Source organism: Bos grunniens, chromosome 19, assembly GCF_055505025.1.
Source record: "Bos grunniens cultivar Pamir isolate PY7600 chromosome 19, Bosgru_T2T1.0, whole genome shotgun sequence".
NCBI classification, from domain to species: Eukaryota; Metazoa; Chordata; class Mammalia; order Artiodactyla; family Bovidae; genus Bos; species Bos grunniens.
Window position 1 is genome coordinate 55771110 of NC_141183.1, and position 26116 is coordinate 55797225.

The 26116-nt window shown below is 52.4% G+C and overlaps 1 protein-coding gene across 1 annotated transcript; it reads left to right on the forward strand.

Moving 5' to 3' along the window:
• The first annotated feature begins 1420 nt into the window (after nucleotides 1-1420).
• On the forward strand, nucleotides 1421-26116 carry TRIM25 (tripartite motif containing 25). Its single transcript, XM_086360888.1, has 9 exons — nucleotides 1421-2084; nucleotides 7027-7122; nucleotides 10352-10585; nucleotides 13244-13415; nucleotides 15454-15513; nucleotides 18342-18368; nucleotides 18724-18801; nucleotides 18880-18978; nucleotides 20690-26116. The coding sequence occupies exons 1-9, from the start codon at nucleotides 1485-1487 to the stop codon at nucleotides 21217-21219; spliced, it is 1896 nt and encodes a 631-aa protein (XP_086217014.1). The 5' UTR covers nucleotides 1421-1484; the 3' UTR covers nucleotides 21220-26116.

A 26116-nucleotide genomic window follows, 5' to 3' on the forward strand; every position in this document is an offset into this window, starting at 1 on the left:
ATGTTTATTTCCTGGAAAATGCTCCCCATGGGGGACAACATTTTATAGTAGGACATGCTTGGTTTTTGGAATCATAGTCTGGATACCAATAATCATTACCTTAGACAAGTTATTTAGTTTTCCTAAGCCTCAGCTTTCTCATCTGTACCATAAGGTATTTATACCTCAAGGATTTAGATGCTAAATATATCTTAATTTCCTACCCTCTTCAGTCTTCTTTTTCTCATGCAAATAACATCGTCATATGCAAGAGAAGAAATGGGGTAAATAGTCCTGGAGCAATAGAAAGCTGGAATTAGGATGTTGAATAAAGCAATCTTGAGCTAGTATCCCAGTCCTCTTTTGTATGAAACACGTGACCCTCATCTATAAAATGGACATAATGACGTCCCTCCTGCAGTGCTAACAAGGATTATGGGAGATTATAAGGATATCTATGACTCGCCTGGCACCCAGAGGTACTGATAAATGGTAGTGATCAGAATTAGAAGCTGCCTTTCCTCCCTTTTTGGCGCCCACCCTGTCCCCAAAGTAAACTCCAGTTCACTCCTCCCAAAGCACTACCTTTCCTTTCGCGCCGCATCTCCTCTCTTGAACACGTCTCCCCTAATGTACACACACTTGTCCTGCACCGAGGCTAGAGCAGCCAGGGAAACAAAGCTACAATTAGAAGAAAATAACTAAATAAACAATTTTGAGAACAATGTCTCAAAATTATATTTGTGTGCGTGCACAGGCGCGCGTGAAAGTGGGTATGTACGAGACAGGAGATTTTTGTTGAGACTGGGGTATCTCCAAACTCCAGGAAACTAGAAGGCGAGGCGGGGCGTAGAGGGGAAAGCGTGTTACATCGTCCGGCGGGGAAAGAAATCTCCCAAGTTGAAGCCTCAGTGTGTGATCACGAGTTCCAGCCTGCGGAGATCGTGTTGCCCAAACGCCAGGGCTCAGAACCAGGGAAAAGAAAGGAAGGATGAAATAAATAAAAATTTAAAAAAGGAAGAGAGTCGCGGGCCACCCGGAAAGCCCTTGCTGTAGCTTTTTTCACAGGTCCGTTCGATAAGCCCGCCTGGCTCGCGGGGGCGGCTGGCGTCCGGCCTGGCTCCCCGAGGGCAGGGACCCGCGCAGGCGCGTCCCCCCGGGGGCCCCGGCGTGCCCGGGACCCGGGGTTCACTCCTCGCGACGCGCCCGCTTCCTCCTCCGCCGCGCGGCCGCGGGAACGGCCCGGGGGCCGAAAGGCCGGCCTGAACGCCCGGGGTCCGGCACCGCGCGCCCCGCGCCCACCCAGCGCCCGTCGCCGGGGCCAGAGCGCGGCGGCCGGGACCTCGGGGACCCCGGGACGCCCCCGCCTGGGGCGCCCCGCCTGCCCCACGTGACTTCCTGGAAGCCGGGGCCCCGCCCCGCCTCTTGGTTTCGTTTCCTCGGCGGCCTCGGGGCCACTGCGCCGCCGCGTCCCCGCACGTCCCGTCGGGCGCCCACGACACACCATGGCGGAGCTGTGCCCGCTGGCCGAGGAGCTGTCGTGCTCCATCTGCCTGGAGCCCTTCAAGGGCCCGGTCACCACGCCGTGCGGCCACAACTTCTGCGGCGCGTGCCTGGACGAGACGTGGGCCGTCCAGGGCGCGCCGTACCTCTGCCCGCAATGCCGCACCGGCTTCGCCGCGCGGCCGCAGCTGCGCAAGAACACGGTGCTGTGCGCGGTGGTGGAGCAGTTCCTGCAGGCCGAGCAGGCCCGGCCCGCGCTGGCCGCCGACGACTGGACGCCGCCCACCCGTGCCGCCGCCCCCAGCGCGGCCGGCCAGGTGGCCTGCGACCACTGCCTGCAGGCCACGGCCGTCAAGACGTGCCTGGTGTGCATGGCCTCCTTCTGCCAGGAGCACCTGCGGCCGCACCTGGACAGCCCCGCCTTCCAGGACCACCCGCTGCAGCCGCCTGTCCGCGACCTGATGCGCCGCAAGTGCGCCCGGCACAACCGCCTGCGGGACTTCTTCTGTCCCCAGCACAGCGAGTGTATCTGCCACGTCTGCGTGGTGGACCACAAGACCTGCTCCCCTGCGCCCCTCAACGAGGCCAGCACCGACCTGGAGGTAGGGGGCGGCGGGCGGCGGCGCCGAGAGGCAGCCTGGGCCGGCTGGGTGGCGCACAGGGCCCCGCTGTGGGCAGTGTGGCCGACCAGGCGGATTCCCGTGGGGGCGGTGGAGGGGCACCCTCAGGCCTTGCTGTGCCTGAGATGGGGGCAGGAGCACAGCTAGTGTCCTGGTAGAAAAGGCCGTGAGAACATATAGCCCTCGTATTCGCGGCTCACCCCACTCACCCATTTTACAGAGGGAACTAACTACTTAAGACACAGGTGACATGTTGTTTGCATTAAGCCTAGCAGTTATCTGGGGGTCCCCTTGTGGCTCAGATGGTAGAGAATCTGCCTGCCATGCTGGAGACTCAGCTTCTATCCCTGGGTCGGGAAGATCCCCTGGAGAAGGGAATGGCAACCCACTCCAGTGTTCTTGCCCGGAGAATTCCATGGACAGAGTAGCCTGGCGGGCCACAGTCCCTGACGTCTCAAAGAGTGGGACACGACTGAGTGACTACACTTTCACTTTAGCAGTGGTCTGACATGTTTAGTAGAGGGTTTTGAACATCAAATACGAGGGCTAGAGGTTACCTCTGTTCTCTTAAGTTCCCCTAGCTCCCAGGTGGTGGGTATAATGAGTTGTTTACGGCTGAGGAAATAGGAAATGGACATTCAGAGAAGTTCATTTCACTTGAGTTAACCCAAGTGGCCAAGTGGTCATTGGCCAGCTGGTCTGACACCATTGTTGCTGTTTCTTCTGGTGGATCAGCCTCAAAGCCAAGTCCTGGAATTCAGAGCACAGGACATTTCTGAGGTCATGTGAGATAAAGTCTTTGTGAGCCAGAGACTTCTGGTGACCAGGGAGGACCAACCACTATGAGGGGGAGGGTGGGCAGGGTCCCCGGAAGCCCTGGACAGGAGGCCCAGCCGCACGCTTGCTGTGCCCTTTCTCCTGCCTGAGCCACTTTAAATCACGGGGCTGGTCCTCATCAGCAATGTGAGGAGGGGGATCAGGGCCCTTCTTGGTCTGAGATGGTTTCAGTGGTTGCCTGGGGTTGGTCCTCATCAGCAATGTGAGGAGGGGGATCAGGTGGATTCCTCAGGGCCCTTCTTGGTCTGAGATGGTTTCAGTGGTTCGCGGACCCTGATGTCCCGTCTGGAATGGAGGCAGAGGTTGAACAGGCGTAGTCCCACTCCCTTTCCTTGCTTCAGTCAAACTTCAGGGTCAGGCCTGGGTTCTTTTCTCTCTCCCAGGCTCTCAGGGAAAACCGGGACTGTCCTTGTGCTGTCTAAGGAGATGTGAAGCCTGGGGACCTTTGCAGTGGCTCCACGGCTCGGGGGCAGGTGCTGCTCTGGCCTGGGCAGGACCCTCCCTGCCTCGTCTGCCTGTCCAGGCTGAGCTGGGTTCCTGCGGCCTGCTTCCCTGAGTCCCTCAGGCCTTGCCTGACGTTGACTTGGGAGGTACAACTGTCTCAGGCCCAGCCCACTTGGGTCTCCACCTGTTATAGGAAAGAACCTGCCTGGCCTTCAGAGCCTGGAGGCCTGCTCTGCGTACATCAGCTGTGGTTCAGGGCAAGTCATTGCATTTCTCTTGAGGGTCAGCTTCTTCATCCCTAAAATGGAATTAATAGCATTCCCTCTGCACATCCAAGAGTGGCCAGGAGGCTCTTACGGGGCTGAGCTGTTTGGGAAGTTCTTCTTAGGCAGGCCCCAGGGCCCAGCTGGTTGACTCGGACTCTGACCGGAGCTGAATGTTGAGACCTGGGTTTGAATTCTGGCTCTACTTCCTGGCTGGGAACCCATCAAAGGGCCCAATAATGATGCCTATCTGAGGAGGTGGTTGGGAGGATTAATGAGGTGATCCATAAATGGCGGGTTTTGTTTATTTGTTTTAAACACAGCTGTCAATCCGCCTTCAGTGTAGGAGACTCAGGTTCAATCCCGGGGTCAGGAAGATCCCCTGGAGAAGGGAATGGCTACCCACTCCAGTATTCTGGCCTGGAGAATTCCAAGGACAGAGGAGCCTGGCAAACTACAGTCCATGGGGTTGCAAAGAATCGGACACGACTGAGCAACTAACACTTCACTTCTTAGCTTTTAGGCTGTGTATTTTTTTTTTTCTTTTCAGTTGACAGAGATCAGAGTTGCTTTTTTAAAAAAAATAGTTATTTTAAGTTTTGGCTCTGACAGTCCTAGTTGCAGCACACAGCCTCTCTAGTTCTGGTGCACGGGATTAGTTGCTCCTTGGCACATGGGATCTTAGTTCCCTGAGCAGGGATTGAACCTGTGTCTCTTGCATTGGAAGGTGGATTCTTAGCCACTGGACCACCAGGGAATTCCCCATGCATGGCATTTTTATAGCTCGCTAGCAGCTCCTGCTAACATTTCTGTTACTCAGAAATTCCCCGAGGAGAGTTTGCCGCATGGAGGGTGTTAGACTGCCCAGATTTTCTTCTTCTCAAGACGTGTGGGCCTGAGGACTTGGGCGGCCTAGATCTGCTCAGAAGGCCTGCTAGCAGTTCTTATCCAGGAGGCAGAAGGCAGGGAGGGGCAGAAGGACCCGTTGTAGTCTGGTCTGGAGCCACAGCTTCCACTCGACCTCCAGGGCCTGGAGCTGAAATCTGTGCCCAGATTATCTGTATGCCATACACACTCGGCTTTTTAATCCTTTTATCAAGCCTTGCCTGCCCTCCATCTCTTGGCCTGCTGCGTCCTTTAACCCGGCGGCCCCCCACCTTTTTGGCAGGCAGCAGGAAATGGTTTCATGAAAGACAGGGAGAGGTGGTTCAGGCAGTGTGGGGAGTGGCAGATGAAGCCTCGCTTGTTCGCCTACTGCTCACCTCCTGCTCTGCGGCCTGGTTCCTGGCAGGCCTTGGACCAGTACCGGCCTACAGCCCAGGGTTGGGAACTCCTGCTTTAACCCGTCTCCTTTCCCAGCCCTGCTGCTGGTCAGTACTGGCTGCAGAGCCAGCCCAGCTGGGTTTGATCACTGGTGTAAGGTGGACTCAGGACTTTGGTGCCTACTTGGAGGACCAAAGTCTCCAGCCTGTAAAGGGATGCTCAGAACTTTGAAATGTTCCCTGTCCTTGATTGGCTGCTCTCAAAGGCCTTGGGTGGCTTTCCTTTGGTCTATAGCCATGTGGGCCCCTGTGTACCAACAGGGACTGTTGCATGCCTTTGATCAATATGTGTAAAATCTTTCAAGATATGGTGAGGGACAGGGAGGCCTGATGTGTTGCAGTCCATGGGGTTGTAAAGAGTCAGACACGACTGGGAGACTGAACAGCTACAAGAATGACCACTGAGAGTGGGTCTTGGAAACAGTTGGCAGCCCCCAGGAGTCCTGAGGTCTCTTCCAGATCTGAGACCCGTGAGGCTGGATGTGCCCAGGGCTGGCCTTCTGCCTTTGGCCGCAGTTTATCTTGGCCGCTGCTAGAGGCTGGGTCAGAGGTTATTGTCACAGAAGTCACATCTGAAACACCATGAGTGACTCGGGCTTTCGAGGTTGAGTTGGTGTGGCCTTGGTTTGTGCTTCCAGCCTTTCCATGTGACTGTCACTGGTTATTCAAATCCAGGGTGAAGGTCAGTGACCTGGGAGAGCCAGAGGACAGGAAGGGAAGGCCAGAGTATTGTTGAGCCAGCTACTTAAGGGACGTGCATTTTTTTCCCCTAGAAATTTCCTGTGTGCTTAGTTTGGACATAAGTCTGTTATTGTAATACCAGCATCTTGTAACACTAGTTAATAGTGATGTGGCCTAGGTAAGCCCCTTAATTATTCTGCTTCAGCGACGTCATCTGTAAAGGGCGGATAATCCCCTACCTCCTAGTGTTGTTTTTAGCTTTACGAAGTTAATATGTGGAAAGTACTAGAACAGTGTCTGACTTGGAGTAAGTTCATGACCAACACCAGCTGCCGTTATTACGGTGGAGGTGGTGGTGATTTTCCTACCCATTTCTACACTGCAGCATTTTGCCTGAGTTGGGTGCAAGTCGGCTGGTGATTATGAAAATTTACGAAAATACTCGGGGGCTTCAGGTGGCATTAGCTGCCTTGGTGCATTGGAACGTGACCTGGGGCCTAGTGATTCTGAATCACCCTAGTTCAGTTTCAGGGACTGAGCTGGTTTGCCGCCGGTTCATCCTTATTCCAGGGTGTAGTCCTTGGAGGGCTCGGTCTGTGGGGCTTATCAGGTGAGCCGTGGACTTTGGTTTTTGTCTTCCTGCCTCTCTAAGGCGCACAGAGGCTCTCCCAGCTGTGTTCCCGGACTGGCAGATGGCCCTGGGAGAACCCCAGATGCCAGGCTTATCTCTTTGGGTTTCTTTCTCCTGGATCTTAACTGTGTGGTCCTCCCTTTCTTTGTTAGCCCCCCATTGGTTTTCAGTAGGTCCCTCCTCCCCCAGTATTTTGTCTGCTTGCTGGTTGTTTGTAGTGGGAGGCTTGGTGTGAACAACTCCATTTGCCACTTACTGAAGCGGCTGTCTCAGCTCATTCTGTCTGGGTGAGCTTGGCCCCCTTGCTTTCCTCTCTGCCTCAGTTTCATCATCTGTAAAATGGGTTCTAGTGAAGAAGCTCGTAATAATCCAAGCTGACATTTACTAAGGACGTTTGTCCTTGCTAAGATCCAGGCACTAGGCTGAGGGCTGACACTGCTTCAGTTAATTGTCCTTCTAGCCCTGCAGGGTAGGAACAGCTATATCTGTTTCCTGACCAGAGAAACAGGTGAGAGACAGTTGGACAGCTGAGAACTGAGTCTGCTATGTCTCGCTCCAAGTCCTGTCCTTATAACTTCTCACTGTGCTGTCCCCCTGAAAGGATGGAGGCAGTAAATACGAGCATGTGTCAGAAAACTGCAAGCCGGCGAGACCTGGGTGGTGGAAACAGCTGTGGGTCCCTGGTGTTGGGCACTTCTGGGGGGCTGGGACAAGGTGTGTTCTTACCCAGTTCGTTTTCTCTGCAGAACAAGTTGAGGCAAAAACTGACTGTCATGTACGGCCAGATCAATGGGGCGTCAAGAGCGCTGGAGGACGTGAGAGCCAGGCAGCAGGAGGTGCAGGTGAGAGATGGGGCGCCCCGTCCCTCCGGGGAGGCGAGCACAGCTCTGGCATCCGAACAGCTCCTGTTGGGTCCACTCACAGAGTCAGAATTCAACAAAACATGCAAAAATCTACATGCCCAGAGAGATTCTTAATAGACTACGAGTCCAACCTGGGTGGGAGGAATCACTGAAAATTAAGGTTAAAACATAGCAACATAAAAAGTAATTACCGTTTAAATGGGAGAGAAACAGGAAGCAAAAGCTGCATCTATCTAGTTAGTTTTTGGCTGCGCTGCATGCAGCATGGAGCAACTTTTGTTCCCCAGCCAGGGATTGAACCCATGTCCCCTGCATTTGAAGCAGAGTCTTAACCACCAGACCACCAGGAAAGTTCCTGCATCTATTTGTTTGTAAAAAGTGTATTTGTCTTCTAGGACTACTGTAACAGATTACCACACACTTGGGTTCCGAGAAATGTAGTCTCTCACAGTTTAGTTTTCTGGCTGTTTGCAGGCAGAGGCTTGGTTTGAACGACCGCATTTGCCACTTACTGAAGCCGCTGTCTCAGCTCGTTCTATCTTTGTGAACTTGACCCCCGTGCTGTCCCCTCTGCCTCAGTTTTATCATCTGTAAAATGACCTCCAGGAGGCCAGTAGTCCAAATCCAAAGTGTCGACAGGGCCACACTCCTTCCGAAGGTTCCGAGGAAGAGTCTGTCCCCGCCTCTCCAGCTTCTGGTGGCTTCCGGCATTCCTTGACTTGTGCCTGCATCATTCCAGTCTCTGCCCCCATCTTCACATCGCCTCCTCCCTCTGTGTCTGCTCTTTGTCGCTAATAAGGACACTTGCTAGTGGATTTAGAATCACCTGGGTAAGCCAGGATCATCTTGGCTCCAGATTTCTACCTTAGTTACATCTGCATAGACTCCTTTTCTCAGTAAGATCACATTTCCAGGTTCTGGAACACGGATGTAACTTTTAGGGAGCCACCATTAAACCCATTACAGAAAGTGTAGGAAAAAAGACTGGAAGGAAATATAGTCAAGGAGCAGTAGAGCAAGTGTTGGAGTGGTAGAATTATAGAGGTTTTTTTTCCCCTCCAGGTTCGTAATTTTTATAAGGTTACAGTGCTTTTATATTGAGAGAAGGTTTGATTTTTAAGCATCCTTTCTGGGGTGGCAGCATCTGGTTTCATTGCCACCGCTGTGGTTAGATTAGATGAGATCTAGATTAGAATACTAGCCTGTGATGCTGTGGTCATGTTGGCAAATCTCTGAGCCTTAGTTTTTCCATCTACTTCCAGAACCTCTTTCTGAAGGTGAATTTGAGGCTTAAGTGAAAGAATGCAGATGAGAATACCTGTATTGATTGGCGGGCAGGCTAAGTTCTTGTAGCAGAGATACCCCTCTGAATCAGAGGCTTAAATAAGATAGCTGTGTGAGTTCCTCACTGTGACGGCTCAGGGCTGGACCTGAGTAACCCAGGCAGGCTATGGGATGGTCTGCGGCCTGTGACCCTTCAGGGTTCAGGACCTTGCCTTCTTCCTGCCCTTCCTCGTGTCTAGCTGCCACTGGGACACCATTAGATCTTTGCTGTAGCCTGTGAGAAGGAGCGACAAGGAGGGAGAGTGTTGTACTTGCCACTTTTGTTTGCGTTGCCTAGGCAGCAGTGTAGTCACGTGACCAGCTGCAGGGGATGCTGGGAGATGTAGTCTGTGGCTGGGCAGCCGTGTGCCCATCTGAACCCAGGGGTGTTTTCTTACTGACAGGGGAGAAGGAGGATGACTACTCGGGGACATTGATAGTCACATTGGAAGTGGCAGGGTCAGGTACTGGTTTAAGAAGTAAATTGAATTCTCAGGAATTCCTGGTGGTCCAATGATTAAGACTCTGAGCTTCCAGTGTAGGAGGCTTGGGTTTAAATCCCTGGTAGGAAAACTAAGATCCTGAATGTCACATGGTGTGGCTCCCCCCGCAAAAAAAAAGTTGAATTCCAGTCTCCCTGACCCTCTTGTGTGTGTTTCTCTTTGTCACGTTCGATTCTGAGCTGATGAGGTGACCCAACCTGTAAAGGGAAACGGCAGCTTCTAGAGCAGTGCAGTCCAGTAGAAATATAAAGCGAACCTTATATATAACTTGAATCTGAATAATGCACGAGACTAGTTCTGTTAGTATATTTTGTTTAACTCAGTATATCCAAAGTGTTATTTTAATCAATATAAGGTATTAATGAGATGTTTCATACTCTTCTTATTTTACACTATCTCACATCTTAACTTGGACTGGCCATAGTTCAAGGGCACTTCAGCTGCATGTAGTGTAGCTCTAGAGGAAATTGTCTAGGGCAGCTTCATGCCCTTTAAAAAAATTACTCACGAACCGCTTTCTAGCTTAAGAAGTAAAATATTGCCAAAGAGAATATAGGCCTGGCTTCGTCTTTCCCTTTTTGTATCCCTCATCCTCTCGTCCAGAAGTTGCAGAGAGTCCATGGGGTCGCAAAGAGTTGGGCACGACGGAAGTGACTGAGCGCGCAGACGTGCGCCATTCTATTTCTTTCTAAGTCTTGTGTCCGGTGCCTCTTACTGTGTGTCTTCTATAAGTTGTTTTTCCCTTATCATAGGTTAATATTCCATCCCAGGGAATAATTTTCAGTCTTCTGCTGACTGACGCTCAGCTTGTTTCCTTGATTTTGCTATTCATCAGTGCTGCTTAGAGCATTCTTGGGTGTCTCAGGAGCAGAGTCTTTTTCTTGAGTACCTTCTTTGGACTCGATTGCTGGGTCCTAAGGTGCTGGTGGTGATGGTGGGGTTCAGTTGCTCAGTCATGTCCAGCTCTTTATGACTCCATGGACTGCAGCACGCCAGGTCTCCCTGTCCTTCACTATCTCCCAGAGTCTGCTCAAACTCATGTCTGCTGAGTTGATGATGCCATCCAAGCATCTGTCGTCCCCTTCTCCTCCTGCCCTCAACTTCCCCAGCATCAGGGTCTTTTCAAATGAGTCAGCTCTTTGCATCAGGAGGCCAAAGTATTTGAGCTTCAGCAACAGTCCCTCCAATGAATATTTAGGGTTGATTTCCTCTAGGATTTAGGTCATAAGGTATGAAATTCACTGATCTTGTCAGATTGCTCTCCAAAGTGGTTGCACCCGTCTGAATTCCCGTGAAGTCCAGGTGAGAGCTTGTGGTGCTCCGTGTGTCAGGCCCAGCCCTTTTGCCCGTCTGATGGATGCCCTCTTGTCCTGGCCTCTCAGGACGCTGCACATAGGAAGCTGGACCAGCTGAGACAGGAATACCTGGAGATGAAGGCTCTCATTGATGCCTCCGAGGCCAGCACCACAAGGAAGATAAAGGAAGAGGAGAAGAGGGTCACCAGCAAGTTCGACAACATTTACCAGATCATCCTCAAGAAGAGGAGTGAGATCCAGACCCTGAAGGAGGAGGTTGAACTGGCCCTGACTAAGGGGGACGAGTTTGAGTTTCTGGAGGTGGGTCATGATGAGCACGTTGTTGAATCCTCTTTCTGCCTTGCATTACAGTGTGGAGCGGGACTCTCAAGGGGTTGGGGCGGTAAGGGGTTTTGGGACGCATCCCCGAGACACACACGCTGTATTAGTTTTCTACATTTTGTGACCACTTACCGCAAACTGCGTGGCTTAGAAGAAAAGCTGTCCGTTACCTCACACTCTGTGTGGCTGAGGCTGTGGTCTCACTAGGCTGTATGTTCCTTTTGGAGCTCAGGGTTGTCTTCTAAGCTGACATGCTTTTTTTTTTTTCTTCCACTGTGTAATTTTTCTTTATTAAAAGAGATTTGTTTCTCTGAAATGATAGATCTACTGTTTGAATTCATAGCTGGGATGAGATTCAATCAACACAGTCAGCAGTTTGTATCCGTTCAGCCTCTTTTCCACTTTTATTCTTCTGGATTGCCCCAGAGTTCTTCTTCCTGTTATTCACATCTGTCAGAATCTTCGTGACAACGTTACTAATTCCTTTTCGGCTTAAGCTCTCTTCAGCCAGTGTCTGGTCAAATCACTTGGAATAAGCAAGGTCATTGTGGATATCCAGTCCTAATTGAGCTCCATCTTTGTGTACGGCTTAAACTCTTCATTCAGAGGGCTTCATACTCCCAGAAATCTACCAACTTCAGGGAAGTTTTAGCTGAAGACCCATTTTTCAGTATTTTCTGCTCTTTGATGTCTCTCCTTTGCCTGTCTGACAAACACAGACAGAATACCTGTGTCCCTTGGACATCTCCCCCAAGACATGCATTTCTCTCCGCCTTAGAAAAGAGCCTAATTCTCCTTTGTTGGGTTCCAGTGTGTTTGGTACCTGTGAGTTCTAATAACTCATAAATAGGAAGTCTGTCCTGTTGAAGAAAGGAGCATATTCTGCCGTTGCTGTTTCTAGTCGCTAAGTTGTGTCTGACTCTGGCAGTCCCGCGGACAGTAGCCCGCCAGGCCCTTCCCTCCATGGGATTTCCCAGAGAAGCATGCTGGACGGGGTTGCCGCTTCCTTCTGGGGAAGCTCACATGCTTGTTGGCAGAGTTCAGTCCCTCACGGTGCAGGCTTGAGGGCCCTGTGTCCTTGAGGTTCCTAGAGGCTGCCACGGTTCCTCAGCATGTGGTCCTCTTTCGACTGGGCAGCTGGTTTCCTCAGAACCAGCAGAGAATTTCTCCTTCCGGGAAGGCCCACTTTCTGTTTTAAGGGCTTTTACTTGATTCGGTGAGGCCCACCCAGAAGAATCATCTTTCTGAAGAACTCAAAATCAACAGATTTGGGATCTTACTTACATCCGCAGTACTCATTCAGTGTTTCCATGTAATGTAGCCTACTCACAGGAGTGATACCCTTTCATACTCACTGTCCTGCCCTTAATCTGGGGGCGAGGATGTGTAACGTGTGCGCCCAGGGCAGTCAGGAGGCTCGGGGTCCATCTTGGGATGCTGCCTGCATTAGGCCTCCACCTTCTTCCTCCCATCCCGCCTCTGCATGGTCCCCGGAAGTATCTTTCTACAGCATGGACACCCTTTCTGACTTTGTGTTCCTCAGCGTGGCCCATAGGGCCCTCGGTGACCTGCCTGCCTTTGCCAGCAGTCTTATCTCTTGCGAGCCACCCCCAGCCCATGCCTGGGGCTCTGACCACAGCAGGGTGCTCCTCAGAGGCCCTGAGTGTGGGCAGGGAACTCTGAGACTGGCCTCTGCCTCGTAAACCCTGTCATTTGTCCAGGGCAGCCCCAGTTCCCCCATCTTCCTGGGATCCCATTGTTTTCCCACTGCTGGTGATCCAGAGCGTGTGACCTGCCTCTGCTCTCTCCCTTGATGACCTCAGTCTAGACGTGCTTGTTTCCTTGTCTGTTTTGAAGGCTGTCTGCGCCTTTCAAGAGGGGCCCTTCACCCTCCCAGTGTGTCTGCTGTACAGCAGAGTGCCAGGTACTCAACGGGTGTCTCTGGGAGCCCAGGTGACTGGGTGGCATGCTGCTTTGACACCTCAAAGGCCCAGATTCCACGTTCAGGCCCTGGGGAGGCACAGGAGTGCCCAGGAACCTTCTCTCCTGTGTGCAGGGTCTTCTAGCCACGCCTGGGCAGGATGGCATTTTCTTCTCACATGCTCACTCCTGTTTGTTGATCCAGTTGCCTCGAGCTCTCCCAGAAGGATTCTGAGTCCACGTCTGGGCCTCTTGATACCATATGATCTGATTTGGTCTCCAAGCTTGGGAGACCTTCCGTAAGATTCTTCTCCTTCACTGGATGTGTGGCTGAATCCTGCAGCCCTCGGGGCCTTCCTGTTCTGTTTTCAGAACGTGCATTCAGAGCTGGTCTTTGAGGGGCGATAGTGGTGGAAAGAGCATTATCCATGGGTTAGGAGGCCTGGGTCCCAGTTGTGTCCTTGGTACTAATCGGCAGAGGTCCTGGCAGGACACCTGTCATTTCTTGACTGCAGTTTTTCCCTTTGTAAGGTGAGGGCTCTTCCACCTCCAGATGGCTGTGTCTTAAAGGGGCACTTCAACCCCCAGCCACTTTTGAGAGGCTGATTAGACTGAGTGCCCATGGGCACGGGGAAGCTCGTTCCGGGGTTCATGAGGCCTGAGCCCGGGCCCTAGCTTCATCAGACCTGCCTGAACTAACCCCCTGGCTCATTGCAGAAAGCGACAAAGCTGCAGGGAATCACCACGAAGCCAGTCTTTGTCCCCAAGGTGGAGCTGAACCACGAGCTGATTAAGGAAATCTATCAGGGCACCTCCGACCTGAAGAATGAGCTGAAGCGGTGCCTCAGACAGCCCCAGGACAAGAAGCCTGAGGAGCTCACCATCCCAGGTAACTGTTGGCAGCCTCTCAGGCTTTCCACTGGGGTTCTAGAAACGGGATGGGTCCCCTCTGCGGTTCGGGAAGGGAAGTCCTGCTCTGGAGCACTGGGGCTTGAGCTTCAGATGTTATAAGACCACTGCCCTCATCTAGGAGGTGGTGGGCAGTCTTCACCTCATCCTGAGACTGTAGCCATCCTTCCTAAAGTGTCTTTTGTGGCCAGGTGTTATGAAGGGCCTTTCTGGATAGGCTTTTATTTGGTCTGAATCTGAGGCTGGCTCAGATGGGCTGAGTGGATTCTGGGTTGTCAGTGTTGTTTGGTAAGGAAGCAGCTAGTTTGGAGGTCAGAGAAACATGAAATTCTTTCTTGATATCCCCTTCCTTGGGGCCTGCCAGGTGGCTCAGTGGTAGAGAATCCACCTGCCAAGCAGGAGACGTGGGTTTGATCCCCGGGTTGGGAAGATCCCCTGAGAAGGAAATGGCAACGCTTCAGTACTCTTGCCTGGAGAATCCGATGGACAGAGGAGCCCGGCATGCTACAGTCCATGGGGTTGCAAAAGAGTTGGACACGACTTAGCAATTAAACAACCGCCACCCCATGCCCTTCTGCTTATATCCAGCCCCTTGTCAGATTTCTTCTTAAATATCTCCGGACTCAGCTCGTTCCACTGCAGCCACCACATGCCTGCTCTCGGTTGAATCACCTGCGGCAACTTCCTAACGAGCTCTTCTGCAGCTGCTCCTGTCGCAGCCGGAGAGAGCACCTCAGGATGACAGTCTGCTCTCCTGGCACCCTCTCCCCTGCCTCCTCTTTGGAGAATTTCATTTGTTTAGATTGCAGACCACACTCTTGAGTCTGGCTGTTAAGCCCCTGCCTGATCAGGCCCTGTCCACCTCTCCAGCCCTGAAGCGGCCCCCTCCCCCCAATACATCCCTTTACGCTCAGTTCTTCAAATATGTTAACGTCCCTGCCCCGGGGTCTTTGTATATCCCCCCTCCTCGCCGCCTAGAGGGCTCAGACTCCACCAGGTGACTGCTGTCTCCCTTGGAGATCAGTTAAAACGTTAACATTTCTCAGCAAACCTTCCCTGTTGCCACTCCGGCTCCTCAGACAAGGTCCCAGGTCCTTATCCTTCCTTGGGGCCCTTTTTGTACCTGTCGTTTAAAAAAAAATTATATATTTACGTAGCTGCTTGGGTCTTAGTTGCATCATGCGGGCTCCTGCATTGAGGTGCACCTCTAGTTGTGGCTTGCAGGCCCTGGAGTGCCCAGGCTCACAGGCTTAGTTCCCCAACCAGGGCTTGAACCCTCATCCCCTGCTTTGCAGGGTGGATGCTTAACCACTGGGCCACCTGGGAAGTTCCTTCACACCTGTCGTTTTACTCCTCCTTGCCATCGCCCTCTGTCTCCCCTGCCAGCTTGTGATCCATGAGAGCAGGGGCTGGGTCTGTTTTTCTTCCAGAACTGTCCCCAGTGCCTGGCACAGAGCCCAGCACACGCTGGGTGTTTGGTCTGTAATCCAGGGAGCAGGCCTGAGTCCCAGCCTGGCTGGCCGAATGGCCCTGCTGAAGAGCCTCTGCAACCGGTGTGCCGCGGCCGTGGCCAAGGGGAAGCTAATTTGGTGCATTAGCCCCGTGTGTTTGTTTTCCTGCTACACCTGTGCTCGCTGGCTTGGGGACAGAGTGGTGAGAGACTCCCGGGGGAAAGGAACCTCCTGAGCACAGCAGGCGCCTTGGTCTCGCCCCCTGGGTGAGGAATCTTCCCCACGGTTCAGGAGAGCAAGCACAGCTTGCAGACAGGTCAGCGGTTGTGGAGCGGAGTGCGGGCAAAGACTCCACCCCAGTTACATTTTAAGGCAGAGAAGAGAGGGAACACACCAAATTTGTGTTTCTGTTGCCTCGTTTCTAGTGCTTGTAAGTGATCAGAGGGAAAGGCTGGTGGGAGTCACCTTTGTAAGCTCCCTGCAGCTCACTGCCCTTCCACCGTGAGGCTGGCTCCTTGGCTGGGTGTGGAAGAGCCGCCTAAACTAACCTCTCCTTCTTTGGCCCAGGGGACGCTGGAGGACCCTGCGCACCACACACACCGAAGAAGCCTGTGAAGAAGGTCGTGAGTAAGTAGTCGCACCTCCATCCCCGTGGGCGGTGGCAGCCGTGGGCATCAGCGCTCAGGCTGAGGCACCAGAGGGTGTCACGACTCCTCCCGGGGGGCCCAGCCTACCCCGGGTTCTGGGTGGCCTGGAAGCGTCTGGGGGCAAGTACCAACCGACCCTGATGCGGGGAGGTTGCAGGGTTCCTGGGAGGACCTGCTGGATATTCCCACTGCTTGGGATGGCAACGTGACCAAAGCTGGTTCGTCTTGAGAAATACTTAATGTGATGCCAAGTTCTGGCCTGGGGGGCAGCACCCCGAGCAGAGGCTGTCTCTTTTCAGTCCTGGGTGTGACGTGAGTCAGCCCTCACAGAGCCTCTCAGCCTTTTCTCCATTATTACCCTCTGCTTTTACCCCTCAAGCCCTTTTAGACAGAATTTTCCTAGTCACCCCATACATGAAGTTTAATACCCCACATATGGTGTGTCTTTTACATATGGTGCTTTGATCCATAAAAAGAAGATTTTTCCTTCCTTACCTCTCCCTGAGTCCCTAAAGATCAACTTTTGTCCTCCACTTTGGGGGTAATTGGCTGATGACTCAGATGGCACCTAATCTGCCTGCCATGCAGGAGACCTAGGTTCGACTCCTGGGTTGGGGAGATCCCCTGGAAAAGGGCATGGTAACCCACTCCAGTATTCTTGCTTGGAGAATTCCACGGACAGAGGAGCCTGGGGGGCTACAGTCCGTGGGGTCTCAAAGAGTCGGACATGACTGAGTGACCGTCATTTTCACTTTCACTTGGGGATGTTGGAACCCTTGTTGAGATGGGGGCTGGGTGCAGAATGGTCCTCAGGTTCCTCATGTATCAAATGCAGACCATAACGGCGTTGACCTCACGGGACTGTTGTATGAGGTTTATGTGGGACACTGATGGCGAAAGCTCTTTAAAGGCCAGGCGTATGTCCCTGATGCTGAAGCGGAGACTCCAGCACTCTGGCCGCATGGAGTGAAAAGACCCTGATGCTGGGGAAGATTGAGGGCAGGAGGAGAAGGGGGCAGCAGAGGATGAGATGGTTAGAAAGCATCACCGACTCAATGGACATGAATCTGAGCAAACCCCGAGAGACAGTGAAGGACAGAGGAGCCTGGTGTGCTGCAGCCTGTGGGGTTGCAGAGTGGGACAGAACTGAGCGACGGGACAACAGCAATAAATGTCATCAAACTGTTGACCGAAAGAGTTGGTGAGGACGGAGGAGGGCTGCTCGCCGCCATGGGGTGGTGAGGGGCTGAGAGAACCCTGGGCTAGTTTTTGTTGTTGTTTGCTTGTTGTTAGTATTTAGTGCTTGTCTTTGGCAGACAAGTGTGTGCTTTCGGAGTGGAGTGTAGTCCGGGGCTGGCATACCTGGGGCAGGGGAGGAGGGGGCCGTCAGGGGAGCCTGACACGTTCAGAGCACCCGATGTGAAGACGAGGTGACGCGCACTGCCAACCTGTGTCCTTCTCAAGGCTCCGGCCCAGAGAGCCTCCCTCCCACTGCTCCCCCTCCACAAGCCCGCTCTGCATGCATGAGCCGAGGATGCTGGCATCAGGCTGGCTCGTGGGTGGACTCGTCACAGTGTGGGTGAGGCTCCCGTGGTCACTGGGAGGGAGCCCTGTGCCCACAGCCGAGGTCACAGCCTGGAGTCCTCCCAAGATGCTGGTCCAGTGGGAGTCGGGGGGAGACGCAGGTGGGGAGATGGGGAGAGTGAAAATGACCCCTGAGACAGGGCTCTGAGTGAGAGGAAGGGGCTGCCAGGGGCCAGGTGGGGCCGTGGGCGGGTCCGGTGGGGCTGGTCTGGAATGTGCAAGGTCCTCAGGCCGGCGGGGATGAGATCCAGGACTCCCCTTTTCATTTCAGTCGTGGTGGTGAAGAGTGGACCCGAAATCTTCCGGCCCTCCAGACTTGAGCACACATCAGAGTCCAGTGGCTAGTAACCCAGATTGTTAGTTTCAGCTGGTCTGAGGGGTCTGGGAATTTGCAGTCCTTACAGCTGCCCAGGTGATGCTGACACTGCTGGCTTGGTGTGTGTGCTTTGAGGATAGTTGTTTTAGCTAAACTCAGTCCCCATAGATATACACTGCAGATACTTTATAAAGACTATAGTGATATCTGGCAAGCACTTTTTTTTTTTTTTTGGCTGGTTTTCTATGTGGGTTTTTTTTTGTGTGTTTGTTTTTGCATTTTTTCTTTTGTGGAGATATGATTTACCTACAGTAAAATGTCCAGATCTTAAAAGTAAAGTTAGATTAACAAACACATACATCTGTGTTGCTGCTGCTGCTAAGTCGCTTCAGTCGTGTCCAACTCTGTGTGACCCCACAGACGGTAGCCCACCAGGCTCCCCTGTCCCTGGGATTCTCCAGGCAAGAACACTGGAGTGGGTTGCCATTTCCTTCTCTAGTTCATGAAAGCAAAAAGTGAAAGTGAAGTTACTCAGTCGTGTCTGACTCTTAGCGACCCCATGGACTGTAGCCCACCAAGCTCCTCCATCCATGGGACTTTCCAGGCAAGAGTACTGGAGTGGGGTGCCATTGCCTTCTCTGATACATCTGTGTTCCCATTACGCAAATCGGGATAAAGATTTCCATTTCACCAGGAAATCCATTCATGCTCCTTATTAGCCCCTCCCCACCAAAACCATGATTGGACTGTAGATTAATTTGCCTGTTGACCCCCTTACATTTTTCAACTTAAAACATACTAGCTCTGTTTGTATGGGTCACCTTCACATAGCGATTATTATTATGGTGTTTGAAAGTATGGTTGTTTCTGCTTTGAAACATCTTAATTCTGAAAATTTTGTTTTTCAGAAGAAGAGAAGAAGCCCAGGAAACCTGGTAAGTTATGCATTTCTGCATCTTTTAGTTCCTTGAGTGCCCGAGTGCAGAACTAAATGCCAGCAAGGAAAGCTGAGCTGTGGGCTGGTGTGTGTTGGGGGAGGGTCTGAGATGGGCGTGGGCTCCATGACTTTGACTTGTGCTGGCCGCTGGGTCTGGGCTTGGGGGTGAGGATAAGTGGACATGCACGAGACCAGTATGATGCATGTTGCCCTGTCTGGACTCTCTTGTGTCACCCTGGCGGTCCAGGTGTGTGTTTGTGGAGGCAGCTCTTGAGAAATAGTGTGGGAGGGATTCCAGGCCATCAGGTCACTCTGTTGTTTCCCCAACTCATACCTCTCTTCCCTTATCCCAGGCTCTGCCTTACTCAACAAGCCTGTCACCTTTGGATCCTCGGAACACTTAGTGAATCCCAAACTAACTGTCCAGGAGGGTGAGTTCTGGTGGGCCGTGGACAGTGGAATGCCTGCTCTGAATTTGTTTAGCAAATGGTTTTCTGTTCCTCCTCCAGGTGCAGCCAAAGCCCCTACCGTGCCGCCGACCTCAGCGCCTCTCAACGCCAAGGTGCTGGAGAACTTCCTAACCAAGTCCAGGCCGGAGCTCCTGGAGTGTGAGTAGCTGCTGCCTTGCTTGCCCTTGCCTCTGTCTGGCGTGGTCAGCCTGTCCCCTGGAAGGTGTCCTTACTGCTCCTCTGTGGTTCCAGCCTGGAAGTGGTGGCAGTTCTTCCTCCAGGCCAGGCCTCGGGCCATCCATAGCTTTAACCCACGGAGCACTCTCCGCTAATGCTTTCTTGCAGAAATCTCTCTCTGCAAAGTATGCTCTGGCCCTCCTGGTGCTGTGGGCGTGGTTCTGGCTCAGTGGGCGTGGCTCACCCTTGCTGGTGCTGTGGGCGTGGTTCTGGCTCAGTGGGCGTGGCTCACCCTTGCTGGTGCTGTGGGCGTGGTTCTGGCTCAGTGGGCGTGGTCCACCCTTGCTGGTGCTGTGGGCGTGGTTCTGGCTCAGTGGGCGTGGCTCACCCTTGCTGGTGCTGTGGGCGTGGTTCTGGCTCAGTGGGCGTGGCTCACCCTTGCTGGTGCTGTGGGCGTGGTCCTGGCTCAGTGGGCGTGGTTCACCCATTGAGGGAACAGTGGTACCTGGTTATCAGGGCCGGCCTCCCTGGAGCTTCCTGGCTGGGAAAGGCCTCCCCTGCCCCCAGCCCCCATGACTGATGCCAGCTGCTGGGGGAGGTGCTGAGTCACATGTCTGTGGAGCCCCCTGCACTCTGCGGTACAGCTGTTTAAGCAGGGGAAAGAAATTCTAGGGACTTAGGGTATTCAGAGGACATTTTCCCAGGCCATTCATTTTGCCCTGGGGGAGACCCAGGGCCAGGTGCAAAGTATCTTTTCCTGAGCCAGGGGGTGGCAGAGAGCCCTGGTCTCTAGCTTCCCAAATTCTCAAGCTCAGGATTTTCCGTGTCTGCCCTGCTGTCTATCATTGGTCCAGGGTCCTCCGTGAGTGGAAGGGCAGGGAGGGCTGTGTCCTAGGGAGGAGGTGGAGGCCAGGCTTGTGTCCTGATCAAGGATTTTATTCAGGTCATTGCTGCTGTGCTTGGCAGACCTCGGTTGGCTGCCCGCTGCCCCCAGTTAAAGTCGAGACCTTTTGGCTCGCCACTCGTGGCTTCAGAGGTCCCTCTTCTCTTGCTGCAGCCTCTGTGTTCCCAGCTGCCCAGCCTTCCGTGTTCCCAGCACATGTCTGTCATCCTCGTCACTCCATGCTTGCCTTCACTGTCTCCTCTGTCCAGCGTAGCCTTTCTCCCTCCTCTGCTCTCCTGTTTAATTCTTCTCATCTCCCTTTTGCTTGGCTCAGATTCCAGTCCACCCATGAAGTAAGTGTTCCTCTGTGCTCTCCCCTCCCTTGTCTCGTTACCCCCATGGCTGTGTCTCTCCAGCAGAGTGCCTGCCCTTTAGTGGAGCATGGAGTCTTCACTGTTGTCATTACTGATGCGCTTGCCTTACTTCTGGGAGTGGGAACTCCACGAGGCCAGGCACCACATCTGGTTCATGGTTGTGCGTCCTGTATAGAGCCTGGCATAAGCCAGGGGCTCAATAAATGGTTCTGGGTGGAGGAATAGACAGACAGATGGGTGGCTAATAGACACACAGATGGCTTGATTGGTGGTTAGAGACATGGACAAATGTCTGACGAGCTGGACAGAACGAATGGACGGGAAGGGTGGTTGAATGGATGGGTGGAACAAATGAATAAATACTACCAGCTAGGGAAAGGATGAAACGTGAGAGTGCTTGGAGCTCCTCGTGATTGACTCCTTGATGCTTCCTTAGATGTGGTTAAAGTTGTCCTGGACTACAACACTGCCCACAGCAAGGTGGCCCTGTCCGAGAACTACACCGTCGCGTCCGTGGCTGACGCGTCCCTGAACTACCGGCCGCATCCCCAGAGGTTCACATACTGCTCGCAGGTGCTGGGGCTGCACTGCTACAAGAAAGGGATTCACTACTGGGAGGTGGAGCTGCAGAAGAACAACTTCTGCGGGGTGGGTATCTGCTACGGCAGCATGGAGCGGCAGGGCCCCGAAAGCCGGCTTGGCCGCAACAACGCGTCCTGGTGTGTGGAGTGGTTCAACACCAAGATCTCTGCCTGGCACAACAATGTGGAGAAAACCCTGCCCTCCACCAAGGCCACGCGGGTCGGGGTACTTCTCAACTGCGATCACGGCTTCGTCCTCTTCTTCGCTGCGGCTGACAAGGTCCACTTGTTGTACAAGTACAAGGTGGACTTCACTGAGGCCGTGTACCCCGCCTTCTGGCTCTTCTCCACGGGTGCCATGCTCTCCATCTGCTCCTCCAAGTAGGCTGGCCACAGATGCTCGGCTGGACCACCCGCGCACTTCTCCAGGTCCCCCCCCAGGAGGGTGCTGCAGGTGGGACCCCCGGGAAGTTGCCCTAGGTCCCCCAGGGCCAAAGGGATGGGAGGGGACCTGCGGAGGGCGGGAGGCTGGGCAGATGGGGTGAGAGGTCAGGGTTGGCCGGGGATGGGTGGGGTGTTTACCTTGTGGGTGAGGAAGGCTCCCACTTCCTGGTGCCTCTCTGGCCGGATGCACCCCTCTCGATTCTGGTAGATCTCCAGGCGGCTGAGCGGGTCTCCGGGGAGTCAAAGTCACAAGCGTCTCTTTCCTGCTGGACATAATCTGTAGCCACTGTGCGTTATTCCTCAGGCCTCTGGTGCCTGCTTCTTTCTTCTCCGAAGTAGCCTTCAAATCTTGGAGTTCTGATGACTCTTTGTAGAGCTATTTGGGTCTGTAGATTAAAAAAAAAAAAAAAAAGCCAAAGTTAGTGAATTTCATTCTCCTCCACTGCCTCCACGTGGGAGTTGGGATGAATGCTCAGACTTTGGATTATTTTCTGTGCTCGAGGGAAGCGACCCACAGCAGGTCTCCACCCAGACCGGAGTTTCCCAAAGAAGTATGTCCTTTTCCCCCTCTGTCGTCCCTTCCTGTCCTGCACCTCATCACCCCATCCACGGTTTTAAAATGTTGAGTCCACACTTTCGGTCTAAGGTTTCAAACCATAATCTGAATCAGCCTGTGTTGAATTTGTGATTCCGGGTCAGCATGACCCAGTCCCCATGTGGCCAGAAGCCCCACCCACTCCCGTGTATTATGAAAGGCGTTTCCGCAGATGCCTTTGGCTTTGACTGCGGCCCCAGAACCTTCTGGTTGCACAGGCTGTGGAGCAGCGGTCCCCCTACGCAAGAGGGCATTAGCAGTCGGCAGTTTTGCTCTCATCAGAGCGTCTCGCCTACTGACTGGCTCTCCTCAGTGCTAGCCTCCTTCCTCCAGGACTGTGAGACTCTGCCCTAGCTGGTGGAGACCCCACCGTGGCCAACAGAGCTGATCGGTTAGCTAAGCCTGCTGCCACGCAGACAGGCCCGGTGCGGCTGCCTCCAGGACCACCCTAGTCACCTGCTGGGGTGCTTACCTGTGGCCAGAAGGGCCTGCTAGCAGATCCATGGGAAGCAGCAACATTCCTGTTCAACCCAGCGCTGGTCCTCTTGTGAGTCAGAGAGGCCGGAACCCTTTCTACTCTCTTCCTCATTTGAGCCAAATGCAGATGTAGGAATTGACCAGGAGAAGGGTCAGAAAGACAAACCAGGGAGGAAACCAGCTGCCAGGCTCAAGTACAAGGGGCTATTTTTCCTGCAGTGTTTCTGTGCAGTGGAAATAGCCTCAGTCCACTGAGGGCTGGAGGGAGTGGATGGCTGGAATTTTCCGAGCTCCTTACATCCTGACATTGTCAGTATGTAAGTTTTCATCCCCAAAGTGGGAGAAATGTAACAGCTTGTGAAGAAATGAGTCCTGCTCTGGACTTTCCCAGCAGGGGAGCTGAAGTCAGGCTCCTTACTCCTTATGGTCTGAAAAGGACCATACCACTGGAGACACGCACCTCAGGCCTTCCATATAGATGTTTGATATTATGTCAGCTCATCTCTGGTCTTGGCAGGATCCCCAGGGCATTCTAGTTAGGCCCAGAGCACTTGATGTTCCCGACGGAAGTGTTGATGTGTGTCACCTTCCAACACGAACTATTACTTCCTTGGGAGAGAATTCATCTTTGTAGGGAAGATTCCCTGCAACAGCTGAACTGTGGGTGTTTGAAGATTTTCTTCCTTTGCTACTAGGAAGAAAAGTTCTTTGGTGATTCTTCTCTGCTTTTGGAGATGGTTCAAAGCACCTTCATTGATCTCCTGAAACAAAAGCCTTGTTCAGAGCCAGTTCATGCTTGGGGAACAGCTGGGTTGAGGAGGGTGCCCAAGATTAAACCACAGGTCCTGCTTGGGCTCTCCTCTAGAAATGAGGGCAGCCGGGGGGGCGCTTCCCTGATAGTGCATCGTCCAGCTCAGGACAGAGGAGCCTGAGCCCCTCTTGTGATGAAAGGCAAGCAGGTAACCCAAGCTGAGGCTTATGCGGGTGCCTTGGAGACGTGAATTGAGGAGCACGCCCTCGCTGTCTCAAACCATACTGTGTCCAGTGGTGAGACTTCATGTCCCCTCTTGCCTTGCAGGGCTGGTACCCAGTGCTCAAGTCCTAGACTTGGGGGAACTTTGCATTCATTTGACTTCCTGTTTTGCAGAGTAAGTCAGATGGGCAGGTGTTGGATGGATCCACTCACTGCTCCTGCCATCCTGTCTTGGAGGAGCTACCTTGTAGATGCCCCTTGGTACCCTGGGGGAGGGTCAGAACTTCCCAGATAAACATACAAATGTTCTCCCAACCTAGGTAGCAGGGACTGTCTCCACCACTCTGACATGATAAATCAAAGATCGGGGTCAAGTTTTTGTTGTTCAAAGACTGGTTGGTTGGTTTGCCTGTTTTAATTATTTTGAGATGGGTCTGTGATCTATAAAATAATACCGATACATTATTTCTTACCTTATTCTGTCCGACCCTGCATTGGTTTTAATTAGGAGTATTTAAGCCTGTGTTCTTCAGCTTGTATTTTTATGCGTTGATTCTTTAGGACATTATCAGTGTTGTAGACACCATTCTTTGGAAAGGCATGAGAAATACCAGGACCAAGGCTGGCTTACGTGCCTTAGAAGCTTTGAGTGCAATAAAGCGGTGTTAGGTGTTCTTGCACACATTACAGTGTGTGTAGAAAGTGTTCCTTAACTGTCATGCAGGAGTCAGCAAATGGGGTGCCCAAGGGCCCCTGGGTACCCCCCACTCAGCTGCCTGCTAGGTTTCAGCAGAGCTGGAGCCTAGTTGAGGCTGCGTGGGTGGGGCAGCCCCTCAGGAAGCTTGCCACGAATTCTCAGCCAAATGTCCTTCTGGGCTTTGCTTCAGGATGATCAGAGGATGAGGGTAGGGAGGCAGGGGAGGGCTATGAGTGAGTAATCAAGGAAACAGTGGTGGAAATATGAGTGTTTACTGTATTATTCCTTCTGCTGTTGTCTCTGTTTGAAAATCCCTATAATAAAAACTTAAAAACAATGAAACAAAACTAGCCAGCAGGGGGCCCGGATTTTATCTTTGTTTGAAAAGGGGAGGGAGTTGTGGGAGGTGTGGATTTGAGGTTGTTGTATAATAACTTGACTGGCTGTTGTCTCTTGTTCCTGGTGGGGAGATTCTAAATCCTTGGAATTGCCCTCGGCAATAGGAATGTCCTTGTTATTCACCAGCCCCTTGGATCACATCTGAGGTTATGCTAAGAGGTGAGATGATCCAGGATCGGGGCTGGTCATCAGAGAGACCAGCCATGAGATTATAAATAAAATAACGTGTACACAGCAAAGGAAACCATAAAGAAAACAAAACAAAGACACCTATGGAATGGGAGAAAATATTTGCAAATGATGTAACAGATAAGGGCTTAATTTCCAAAACAGACCAACACCTCATATAAGAGCAACAACAATAAAAAACAATCCAATCTAAAAAGAGCAGAAGACCTGAATAAGTAGTTGTCCCAAGAAGACATACAGATGGTCAATGTGCACATGAAAAGACGCTCAACATCACTAATTATTAGAGAAATGCAAACCAAAACTACAATGAGGTAGCATCTCACACCAGTCAGAATGAACATCTTTAAAAAGTCTATAAATAACAAATGCTGGAGAGGGTGTGGAGAAAAGGAAACCCTCCTGCACTGCTGTTGGGAATGTAAGCTGGTGCAGTCACAGTGGAAAACAGTGGGGCGGTTCCTGCTGCTGCTGCTGCTAAGTCACTTCAGTCGTGTCCAACTCTGTGCGCCCCGAGACGGCAGCCCAGCAGGCTCCCCCTTCCCTGGGATTCTCCAGGCAAGAACACTGGAGTGGGTTGCCATTTCCTTCTTCAATGCAGGAAAGTGAAAAGTGAAAGTGAAGTCCCTCAGTCGTGTCTGACTCTTAGTGACACCATGGACTGCAGCCTACCAGGATCCTATGTCCATGGGATTTTCCAGGCAAGAGTACTGGAGTGGGTTGCCATTTCCTGCTGCAATGCATGAAAGTGAAAAGTGAAAGTGAAGTCGCTCAGTCATCCCTGACTCTTAGCGACCCCATGGACTGCAGCCTACCAGGCTCCTCCTTCCATGGGATTTTCCAGTACTGGAGTGGGTTGCCATTGCCTTCTCCGGGGGCGGTTCCTAGGAAAACTAAAAATACTGTAGAATTACCGTATGACCCAGCAGTCCCACTCCTAGGCATGTGTCTGGATAAAACTATAAAAAGATACACGTACCCCTGTGTTCATAGCAGCTCTGCTCACAATAGCCAAGACACGGAAACAACCTAAAAGTTCATCGGCAGAGAGATGGATGAGAACAGGTGGCGCGATGGGATACTGCTCAGTCGTTAAAAATGAAAAATGTGATTTGCAGCAGCATGCGTCAACTAGAGGTGGTCCCACTAAGTGAAGTGAAAAAGAGACAAATACCATATGACGTAAGTTATATGTGTTATCTAAAATATGGCACAATTGAACGTGTCTGCAGAATGGAAACAGACTCACGGACACAGGACAGGCTTGTGGGGACGGGATGGGCTGGGAGTTCGGGGTTAGTAGATGCAAATTATGATAGAATGGATGGACAACAAGGTCCTACTGTATAGCACAGAGAACTATATTCAACATCCTGGGATAAACCTCAATAGAAAAGAATGTAAAAAAGAATGTTCATATGCTGTATAACTGAGTCGCTTTGCTTGCAGCAGAGATTGGCATAACATTGTAGATCAACTATACTTCAATAAATGAAAAAAAAAGAAAA

Coding starts and splice junctions, on each gene's coding strand:
- TRIM25 (XM_086360888.1), top strand. CDS start 1,485: ATGGCGGAGCTGTGCCCGCTGGCCGAGGAGCTGTCGTGCTCCATCTGC. Junction 10,586..13,243: donor ACGAGTTTGAGTTTCTGGAG/GTGGGTCATGAT, acceptor GGCTCATTGCAG/AAAGCGACAAAGCTGCAGGG. Junction 13,416..15,453: donor TGAGGAGCTCACCATCCCAG/GTAACTGTTGGC, acceptor TCTTTGGCCCAG/GGGACGCTGGAGGACCCTGC.